Source organism: Lepisma saccharinum, chromosome 12 (genome assembly GCF_977018435.1).
Source record: "Lepisma saccharinum chromosome 12, izLepSacc3.1, whole genome shotgun sequence".
In the NCBI taxonomy this organism is placed as follows: domain Eukaryota; kingdom Metazoa; phylum Arthropoda; class Insecta; order Zygentoma; family Lepismatidae; genus Lepisma; species Lepisma saccharinum.
Window position 1 is genome coordinate 4,119,849 of NC_139240.1, and position 11,074 is coordinate 4,130,922.

Below are 11,074 nucleotides of genomic sequence, written 5' to 3' on the forward strand. Positions count from 1 at the left end.
CTTGACCCAAAGGCTAAGGGAGAAAACCCCAACAGAAAAACCCTACGCCCCCTGGAACAGCGAGGGGGTAGGTGAAGCCGCACACTCACTTTGTCATGGGGGGAATGCCGAGTCCAGAATGCTTAGTACTGTCCAAAACCTCATCCATAAGGCTGGGGCTGGATGAGGAGACCTGCCCGGGGGGGACTGGTGACAGGAAACCCTTAGGGAACGAGCCAAGCGGAGACAGATGTAGCGGTGGGAGAGAAGGATAAGGAAGCATGGCAAGATCATTGAACGGGGTCCACAACATTGAAGACTCGGTGGTGCCGACCCTCGGCCTGATTAAGGCGTAACAGTGCCTAAGCCTGGGGAGTAGGTGTTGTAGGGCGATTTACCCTATACTCCGGGGATCCGGGTCATTGGTCAAGAAAGGCAGGATGGACAAAGCTGAAACCTATGATGAGTGAGTGGGCGAAGGGACTTCTGGGAGCGAGAGTTCCCGGAAAACCAAGTAACGACTGCGGAACCCAGGCAGCCCTTGATGTTGGCCGGTGACATTGGTGGGTATCGTTACAGAAAGCCGGAACCGGGCCTGTAGGTTGGTCGCGGTGAACCTGGCCGACCTTCGAACAACCTCCTGACTTCACTATGGTCACGACAAAGAGTACTGTGTATAATGCGTCGGAAGCCAGTCAGAGAGCGGAGATTAGTGGGAGAGAGAGCGCGAGAAAGGTGAGAGATGGGGAGATGAGAACGGGGAGGAGGTGTCAAGTGAAGGTGAGGATAGTGTACCCCTTCGAAAAAGTGGAGGGGGTGTACACTTGCCACACGCATTTTCACCTGGTGTTCACGTCGCAGAAGGGTGTGGCGAAGCACTATCGTGACCTGCATCTGACGGATGTGATATACCAGTGTCGGAAGTGTGGCAAAGAGAAGGATGGGCTTCATGCGATGGAGACCCATGTGCCGAAATGCCGGCAGACTGACAGACCAGTAGTAGAAAGTGGACCAGTGACGCTCGCAGTAATAGCCTGCAAAGTCGTTACCGATGGGAAACCATGCGGGAGGACATTCCAAAAGCAGGTGGGCCTGAGTCAGCATCAGCGCAAAGCGCACCCTGACGCTTGGAACGAGGTTAAGATCTCGCAGGATCCCCTTCCAAGATCTGGTCCAGCCAGGAGCAAAGTATGGTCCGCGGAGGGGACACAAACTTTCCTGGAAATCGAGAGGAGGGATCTCGATACGGAGGGTAAACGGCGGGACCTAACAGCTGCGTTCCCACCAAAAACTCAGGCAAATCCGGGACAAGAGGAAACACCTTGCCCAGCAAGGACTCCTTACAGTGCCGGATAGATCCAGGCCTGAGTCGTCTCACACCCTCCGCGCCAGCAGAGGCGAGGACCAGAGCCAGACTGGACTGGAAGTAACAGGCCCAGCGAAGCTGAGAGAACTCGGGGCCTCTAAAGAATCGGCAACAGTGGGGGTAGACGTGGAACTTGTGGATCCCCGCTGCCCCGAAAGCGAAGAGGGTAGAGGTGACACTTGTTGATCCTCGCTAGAAAGAGCCCCGGAGGCTACCACAGCCACAAGTACAGTCAGGCTGGCCGTACCGGAAGAGACATGCTCAGAATCGACGGAGGAGCTTGAGGGAGCCAGGCACCCGGCAGCAGCGGGGGAGAGGTGAAATTTTTTGATCCCTGCTGCCCTGGGAGGCGAGACGAAAGGGAAGGCTCCCTTGAGAACCCGGCCTCTCAGGAGACCAAACCGGAGGCGGCAAAGCCAAACCCGGAGCCGGAGATAGAAGACGACAAGGAAGAACGATACGCTATCAACATTCATCTTATGGTGGACAAGTTGGTAGACACGAACAGACCAGAGGATCCTTAACCCACAAACATCCTAGCGGATCCATTTGTGGAGTACCTGGAAGGGATTCCTCCCAACCCGGAGGCGCGCTTGCGCGAACTCGACAGGGGAATACGGGAGCTGTTCGAACTAGGGAATGAACGAGCAGGTCAGAAACTGGAGGAGATAGTGGACGTTCTCACGAGTGTGCTGAAGGCGGGGCTGGTAGCTAGCTAGCACTACACCCCGAAGGACAGTAACACCAAACAAGGGGCGAAGGAAGTCGATGGGCAAGAGGCCTGACCAGCTCTACGCCAAGACACAAGCAATCTTCAAGAAGTGTCCACAAAAAATTCCCGACTCCATCGTTCAGAACTCCAGTGAGTTTCTGGACGAACAGGATGTCAGACCTGGGAACAAGGAATTCGTGGAGTTCTACCAGGATCTGTGGAGTCAAGAAGGCTCCTTCACAGCCACCTTCCGAGACAAAGGAATTGCCGGGGAAAGTAGATTGGACATGATGCTTCCGATTTCGGTGGAAAGTGTCCGTAAACGGCTAGCCAATCTTAAAGACAAGGCCGCCGGCCCCGACGGACTCAGGAGGGTCCACCTGAGACAATTAGGGGTCGCAACAACGCTAACCCACCTCTTCAACTACATTATATATGCGGGCTCGGTTCCGAAGAGGTGGAAGCAGAACCGAACGAGCTTCCTTCCCAAGATGGGAAAGGATCGATCTCAGGTTAAGAACTGGCGGCCTATCACGATAAGCTCTATCGTATGCCGAACTTTCACTGGCATTCTTGACGAAACCCTGAGACGCTTCATCAGCTTCACGGCTGAGCAGAAGGGGTTTGTCAAGGGTGAGGGGTGCGCGGCCAATTGCTTTATCCTGGATAAGGCGATAAGCTACGCCAAAAGACAGGCCCGGAGAACCCTCACCGGCTGCTCGGTGGACATAAGCAAAGCCTTCGACACTCTTCCACACGCAGCGATGATAGCAGCTTTGACTAAGAAAGGTGTCAATCAACACCTGATATCCTTGATTGCAGATATGTATGAAGGAATCTGCACATCAGTATACGGCGAATCCATCGAGTTGCGAAGAGGGATCAAGCAAGGGGACTGCTTGAGCCCATTCCTGTTCAACCTCGTAATGGACGAGCTAATCGAGGATATCAAAGGCGCTGGTGCTGGCTACGACCTGGGCAACCAGAAACTGGCAGCATCAGCATACGCCGATGATCTCGTGATATTCACGAACAGCGCAGCTGGCATGAACAACCAGCTTGCCCGAGTGAGTCAATTCCTTGACAAACTCGATATAGGCATCTCGACTGAGAAATGTGTCCCCTTTCAAATCGAAGGTTTACACAAAACATGGGTTACTGGTTCCCCCAGCTCACACTGGGCGGTAAGCCCATCAAGGTGGTAAAAACGGGAGAGGTTTTCCAATACCTCGGGTGCCAATACACTCTGGCACAAGGCCTCTCGAATAAATACCACCTGCGGGAGGTTAAGGAAATCCTGATCCGTGCCTCCAGACTCAAGCTAAAGCCACATCAGAAGGCGAAACTCATCGGCACCAACATCCTACCTAAATTCTAATATGTATGGGTGGATGTCGGAGTTTCAAAGAACTTCCTGGAATCCATCGATGTGGAGGTCAGGAGGTTCCACAAGAGGGCCTTCAAATTACCTGAATCCACCACCGATCAGTTACTATACTGTAAAAAGACCGATGGTTGTCTGGGCGTTCCGCGCCTGACCACTATCATTCAGCTGGGGATATTAGGAAATCTCTGTAGACTGAGAGACTCGCGGGATGAGGTAGTAACTCACCTCTTCCAAGAGACAGGAATGGGCGCCAGGATCGAAGTCATTAACAGAGTGACCGGCGTCCAAGTACCTGTTACGCTGGACACCTTTGCCGCGGCCAGAAAGTTAATAACTAATCTAGAGCCGGAGCGATGGAGCCAGCAGCCATTACACGGCTTGGGAGTCAAGAATTTCTTCAACGACCCCATAGCCAACGCGGCTCAAGTCAACCAGGGACTACTAAAACCCGACCTGTTGAGGCTTAGATCCAACACGGTTGGACTTAACCATGACCTCAAAAGCGCTAAGGTGGTGGAGTCCGATGAGTGGAGGAGATGCCATGCGGCGCCCGAGACCCTAGGGCACGTAATAGGCGCCTGCACAGCATCAAAAGGACTGCGGATCAAGCGACATGATGAACTGCGGGACATCATAGCGGCATCTGCAAAAGGGTATACGTTGGCTAAGGAGCAAACCTTCTCCATACCGGCGACCAAAGAGCGTCTTAAGCCGGACCTCGTCCTAGTGAAGGATAACGTCGCGTACGTTACCGACATGACGGTCAGGTTCGAAACTGAGACTTCGCTTAAGGAAACAGGAAAGGAGAAGGTAGACAAGTACAAGAAGTTGGACGAGGTGGTAGCGTCCACACTTCAGGCCGATCGGGTGATCCTCCCATAGTCCTAGGTTCAAGAGGAGCTCTACCTTCAATTGCACGTGCTGCGCTGAGACAGCTGGGCTTTAGCAGCAACGAACTCCTCATGACGCTGAGCTTAACGGCAATCCGAACGTCTATCAAGATTGTAAATCAGCACTTGGACTACAAATAGACAACTACCAAAGGGTTTACTGGGGGAACTACGTGCCTGGCAACGACGAGGGAAGAGCTGAAACTTGTTGATCCTCGTCGCCCAGGTTAAAGCGAGGGGAGACCTGAAAATCCGAGATCCCTGCAAACGAAAGAAGGTTCCCCCGAAGGAGAGACGAGAGGAGAGGAGTTGTCGGTGTCGTGGGAGAGAGACACAATCATACGTTCGGTGGAGCCAAGCGCCCGGATACTATAGGGGGAACTCGCATATCCGCATGCACTAGACAGAAAGACATAGGGAAGGAGAAGGAGATCAAAGACGAAGAGAGTTATACAATTATATATTATACAGGAAATATTTATACATAGAGATATATATCTATATACAATCTAAATTATTGTAATTTATTATTATTTAGTTATTTATTGGTCATACTATTGTATGACCGGCAGAGGTGAAAGCAAGGTGGAGTAGGAGCTGGAAGATAGGAATGATCTTGAGTACCAAAGTACCTATGCTAACATAGGGAAGAGACGGGGCTAATAGGCTCAGTCAGAATTGCCAAGTGATTTTGAATTTAGTTTTTTTTTTTTTTTTTTAAATTTTGGGAGCGTCAGCACTTAGGCTATTTTGCTCCCGTCACATTATACGGGGGCCAGCCCCTTACCATTACAAATAACAACTCTAACGTTGCATAACTAAAAAATTTAAAATGTTCTGACTTTTGTTAAAAGCTGAGGCTGTAAACGGGCACTCAGCACACGTAAGGACAAAAGAACAGGACAATACAAACAAAATTATACTGGTCATGGGGCCAGTCGCCAGAGCCTCGTTAGTCTTAAGTCCAGGGTGCACTAACGTGGAAGTGAGGTTGACATTTGGGTGTACTACGTGGAAGATCACCCCTTACACCCCAGAATTGCCAAGTGCCTGACACTACGAGGGTAGAGATGATTGATTGATTTAGTTTATTTTACTTCGCGTTTTGTGCCTCTTGGCTAATTTGCGAAGATGGGGATGAGTGATGAAATGATGAAATAGTGTAGAGATGAAACTCGTTGATCCTTGCACCCAGGTACTACGGTGAGAGGGATGGTACGCGTTCACCCCCGCATGAAGGCTCCCTTTGAGAACCCTGCCTCAGGGTATAGAGCGGGTCCACCGGTGGCGGATAGTGGAACGGCCCGCAGATATGTGAGCTAGTGATGTACAACATCATCCCGGACCAGAGGCTAGGGGAGGAAACCCTGACAACAAACCCCGCTGCCTTGCGGACGGGTCTTGACCCAAAGGCTAAGGGAGAAAACCCCAACAGAAAAACCCTACGCCCCCTGGAACAGCGAGGGGGTAGGTGAAGCCGCACACTCACTTTGTCATGGGGGGAATGCCGAGTCCAGAATGCTTAGTACTGTCCAAAACCTCATCCATAAGGCTGGGGCTGGATGAGGAGACCTGCCCGGGGGGGACTGGTGACAGGAAACCCTTAGGGAACGAGCCAAGCGGAGACAGATGTAGCGGTGGGAGAGAAGGATAAGGAAGCATGGCAAGATCATTGAACGGGGTCCACAACATTGAAGACTCGGTGGTGCCGACCCTCGGCCTGATTAAGGCGTAACAGTGCCTAAGCCTGGGGAGTAGGTGTTGTAGGGCGATTTACCCTATACTCCGGGGATCCGGGTCATTGGTCAAGAAAGGCAGGATGGACAAAGCTGAAACCTATGATGAGTGAGTGGGCGAAGGGACTTCTGGGAGCGAGAGTTCCCGGAAAACCAAGTAACGACTGCGGAACCCAGGCAGCCCTTGATGTTGGCCGGTGACATTGGTGGGTATCGTTACAGAAAGCCGGAACCGGGCCTGTAGGTTGGTCGCGGTGAACCTGGCCGACCTTCGAACAACCTCCTGACTTCACTATGGTCACGACAAAGAGTACTGTGTATAATGCGTCGGAAGCCAGTCAGAGAGCGGAGATTAGTGGGAGAGAGAGCGCGAGAAAGGTGAGAGATGGGGAGATGAGAACGGGGAGGAGGTGTCAAGTGAAGGTGAGGATAGTGTACCCCTTCGAAAAAGTGGAGGGGGTGTACACTTGCCACACGCATTTTCACCTGGTGTTCACGTCGCAGAAGGGTGTGGCGAAGCACTATCGTGACCTGCATCTGACGGATGTGATATACCAGTGTCGGAAGTGTGGCAAAGAGAAGGATGGGCTTCATGCGATGGAGACCCATGTGCCGAAATGCCGGCAGACTGACAGACCAGTAGTAGAAAGTGGACCAGTGACGCTCGCAGTAATAGCCTGCAAAGTCGTTACCGATGGGAAACCATGCGGGAGGACATTCCAAAAGCAGGTGGGCCTGAGTCAGCATCAGCGCAAAGCGCACCCTGACGCTTGGAACGAGGTTAAGATCTCGCAGGATCCCCTTCCAAGATCTGGTCCAGCCAGGAGCAAAGTATGGTCCGCGGAGGGGACACAAACTTTCCTGGAAATCGAGAGGAGGGATCTCGATACGGAGGGTAAACGGCGGGACCTAACAGCTGCGTTCCCACCAAAAACTCAGGCAAATCCGGGACAAGAGGAAACACCTTGCCCAGCAAGGACTCCTTACAGTGCCGGATAGATCCAGGCCTGAGTCGTCTCACACCCTCCGCGCCAGCAGAGGCGAGGACCAGAGCCAGACTGGACTGGAAGTAACAGGCCCAGCGAAGCTGAGAGAACTCGGGGCCTCTAAAGAATCGGCAACAGTGGGGGTAGACGTGGAACTTGTGGATCCCCGCTGCCCCGAAAGCGAAGAGGGTAGAGGTGACACTTGTTGATCCTCGCTAGAAAGAGCCCCGGAGGCTACCACAGCCACAAGTACAGTCAGGCTGGCCGTACCGGAAGAGACATGCTCAGAATCGACGGAGGAGCTTGAGGGAGCCAGGCACCCGGCAGCAGCGGGGGAGAGGTGAAATTTTTTGATCCCTGCTGCCCTGGGAGGCGAGACGAAAGGGAAGGCTCCCTTGAGAACCCGGCCTCTCAGGAGACCAAACCGGAGGCGGCAAAGCCAAACCCGGAGCCGGAGATAGAAGACGACAAGGAAGAACGATACGCTATCAACATTCATCTTATGGTGGACAAGTTGGTAGACACGAACAGACCAGAGGATCCTTAACCCACAAACATCCTAGCGGATCCATTTGTGGAGTACCTGGAAGGGATTCCTCCCAACCCGGAGGCGCGCTTGCGCGAACTCGACAGGGGAATACGGGAGCTGTTCGAACTAGGGAATGAACGAGCAGGTCAGAAACTGGAGGAGATAGTGGACGTTCTCACGAGTGTGCTGAAGGCGGGGCTGGTAGCTAGCTAGCACTACACCCCGAAGGACAGTAACACCAAACAAGGGGCGAAGGAAGTCGATGGGCAAGAGGCCTGACCAGCTCTACGCCAAGACACAAGCAATCTTCAAGAAGTGTCCACAAAAAATTCTCGACTCCATCGTTCAGAACTCCAGTGAGTTTCTGGACGAACAGGATGTCAGACCTGGGAACAAGGAATTCGTGGAGTTCTACCAGGATCTGTGGAGTCAAGAAGGCTCCTTCACAGCCACCTTCCGAGACAAAGGAATTGCCGGGGAAAGTAGATTGGACATGATGCTTCCGATTTCGGTGGAAAGTGTCCGTAAACGGCTAGCCAATCTTAAAGACAAGGCCGCCGGCCCCGACGGACTCAGGAGGGTCCACCTGAGACAATTAGGGGTCGCAACAACGCTAACCCACCTCTTCAACTACATTATATATGCGGGCTCGGTTCCGAAGAGGTGGAAGCAGAACCGAACGAGCTTCCTTCCCAAGATGGGAAAGGATCGATCTCAGGTTAAGAACTGGCGGCCTATCACGATAAGCTCTATCGTATGCCGAACTTTCACTGGCATTCTTGACGAAACCCTGAGACGCTTCATCAGCTTCACGGCTGAGCAGAAGGGGTTTGTCAAGGGTGAGGGGTGCGCGGCCAATTGCTTTATCCTGGATAAGGCGATAAGCTACGCCAAAAGACAGGCCCGGAGAACCCTCACCGGCTGCTCGGTGGACATAAGCAAAGCCTTCGACACTCTTCCACACGCAGCGATGATAGCAGCTTTGACTAAGAAAGGTGTCAATCAACACCTGATATCCTTGATTGCAGATATGTATGAAGGAATCTGCACATCAGTATACGGCGAATCCATCGAGTTGCGAAGAGGGATCAAGCAAGGGGACTGCTTGAGCCCATTCCTGTTCAACCTCGTAATGGACGAGCTAATCGAGGATATCAAAGGCGCTGGTGCTGGCTACGACCTGGGCAACCAGAAACTAGCAGCATCAGCATACGCCGATGATCTCGTGATATTCACGAACAGCGCAGCTGGCATGAACAACCAGCTTGCCCGAGTGAGTCAATTCCTTGACAAACTCGATATAGGCATCTCGACTGAGAAATGTGTCCCCTTTCAAATCGAAGGTTTACACAAAACATGGGTTACTGGTTCCCCCAGCTCACGCTGGGCGGTAAGCCCATCAAGGTGGTAAAAACGGGAGAGGTTTTCCAATACCTCGGGTGCCAATACACTCTGGCACAAGGCCTCTCGAATAAATACCACCTGCGGGAGGTTAAGGAAATCCTGATCCGTGCCTCCAGACTCAAGCTAAAGCCACATCAGAAGGCGAAACTCATCGGCACCAACATCCTACCTAAATTCTAATATGTATGGGTGGATGTCGGAGTTTCAAAGAACTTCCTGGAATCCATCGATGTGGAGGTCAGGAGGTTCCACAAGAGGGCCTTCAAATTACCTGAATCCACCACCGATCAGTTACTATACTGTAAAAAGACCGATGGTTGTCTGGGCGTTCCGCGCCTGACCACTATCATTCAGCTGGGGATATTAGGAAATCTCTGTAGACTGAGAGACTCGCGGGATGAGGTAGTAACTCACCTCTTCCAAGAGACAGGAATGGGCGCCAGGATCGAAGTCATTAACAGAGTGACCGGCGTCCAAGTACCTGTTACGCTGGACACCTTTGCCGCGGCCAGAAAGTTAATAACTAATCTAGAGCCGGAGCGATGGAGCCAGCAGCCATTACACGGCTTGGGAGTCAAGAATTTCTTCAACGACCCCATAGCCAACGCGGCTCAAGTCAACCAGGGACTACTAAAACCCGACCTGTTGAGGCTTAGATCCAACACGGTTGGACTTAACCATGACCTCAAAAGCGCTAAGGTGGTGGAGTCCGATGAGTGGAGGAGATGCCATGCGGCGCCCGAGACCCTAGGGCACGTAATAGGCGCCTGCACAGCATCAAAAGGACTGCGGATCAAGCGACATGATGAACTGCGGGACATCATAGCGGCATCTGCAAAAGGGTATACATTGGCTAAGGAGCAAACCTTCTCCATACCGGCGACCAAAGAGCGTCTTAAGCCGGACCTCGTCCTAGTGAAGGATAACGTCGCGTACGTTACCGACATGACGGTCAGGTTCGAAACTGAGACTTCGCTTAAGGAAACAGGAAAGGAGAAGGTAGACAAGTACAAGAAGTTGGACGAGGTGGTAGCGTCCACACTTCAGGCCGATCGGGTGATCCTCCCATAGTCCTAGGTTCAAGAGGAGCTCTACCTTCAATTGCACGTGCTGCGCTGAGACAGCTGGGCTTTAGCAGCAACGAACTCCTCATGACGCTGAGCTTAACGGCAATCCGAACGTCTATCAAGATTGTAAATCAGCACTTGGACTACAAATAGACAACTACCAAAGGGTTTACTGGGGGAACTACGTGCCTGGCAACGACGAGGGAAGAGCTGAAACTTGTTGATCCTCGTCGCCCAGGTTAAAGCGAGGGGAGACCTGAAAATCCGAGATCCCTGCAAACGAAAGAAGGTTCCCCCGAAGGAGAGACGAGAGGAGAGGAGTTGTCGGTGTCGTGGGAGAGAGACACAATCATACGTTCGGTGGAGCCAAGCGCCCGGATACTATAGGGGGAACTCGCATATCCGCATGCACTAGACAGAAAGACATAGGGAAGGAGAAGGAGATCAAAGACGAAGAGAGTTATACAATTATATATTATACAGGAAATATTTATACATAGAGATATATATCTATATACAATCTAAATTATTGTAATTTATTATTATTTAGTTATGTATTGGTCATACTATTGTATGACCGGCAGAGGTGAAAGCAAGGTGGAGTAGGAGCTGGAAGATAGGAATGATCTTGAGTACCAAAGTACCTATGCTAACATAGGGAAGAGACGGGGCTAATAGGCTCAGTCAGAATTGCCAAGTGATTTTGAATTTAGTTTTTTTTTTTTTTTTTAAATTTTGGGAGCGTCAGCACTTAGGCTATTTTGCTCCCGTCACATTATACGGGGGCCAGCCCCTTACCATTACAAATAACAACTCTAACGTTGCATAACTAAAAAATTTAAAATGTTCTGACTTTTGTTAAAAGCTGAGGCTGTAAACGGGCACTCAGCACACATAAGGACAAAAGAACAGGACAATACAAACAAAATTATACTGGTCATGGGGCCAGTCGCCAGAGCCTCGTTAGTCTTAAGTCCAGGGTGCACTAACGTGGAAGTGAGGTTGACATTTGGGTGTA

The 11,074-nt window shown here is 51.6% G+C and overlaps 2 protein-coding genes across 2 annotated transcripts; both read left to right on the forward strand.

Moving 5' to 3' along the window:
* Positions 1-3,687: 3,687 nt before the first annotated feature.
* On the forward strand, positions 3,688-4,326 carry LOC145996564 (uncharacterized). Its single transcript, XM_083133063.1, has one exon. It carries the CDS (start codon positions 3,688-3,690, stop codon positions 4,324-4,326), a length of 639 nt encoding a protein of 212 aa, XP_082989189.1.
* Positions 4,327-9,421: 5,095 nt separating this feature from the next.
* Positions 9,422-10,060, forward strand: LOC145996565 (uncharacterized). Its single transcript, XM_083133064.1, has one exon. It carries the CDS (start codon positions 9,422-9,424, stop codon positions 10,058-10,060), a length of 639 nt encoding a protein of 212 aa, XP_082989190.1.
* Positions 10,061-11,074: the final 1,014 nt, after the last annotated feature.

What these genes read in the sequence shown, in the direction of transcription:
- LOC145996564 (XM_083133063.1), top strand. Translation starts at nt 3,688, where the DNA reads ATGGGCGCCAGGATCGAAGTCATTAACAGAGTGACCGGCGTCCAAGTA.
- LOC145996565 (XM_083133064.1), top strand. Translation starts at nt 9,422, where the DNA reads ATGGGCGCCAGGATCGAAGTCATTAACAGAGTGACCGGCGTCCAAGTA.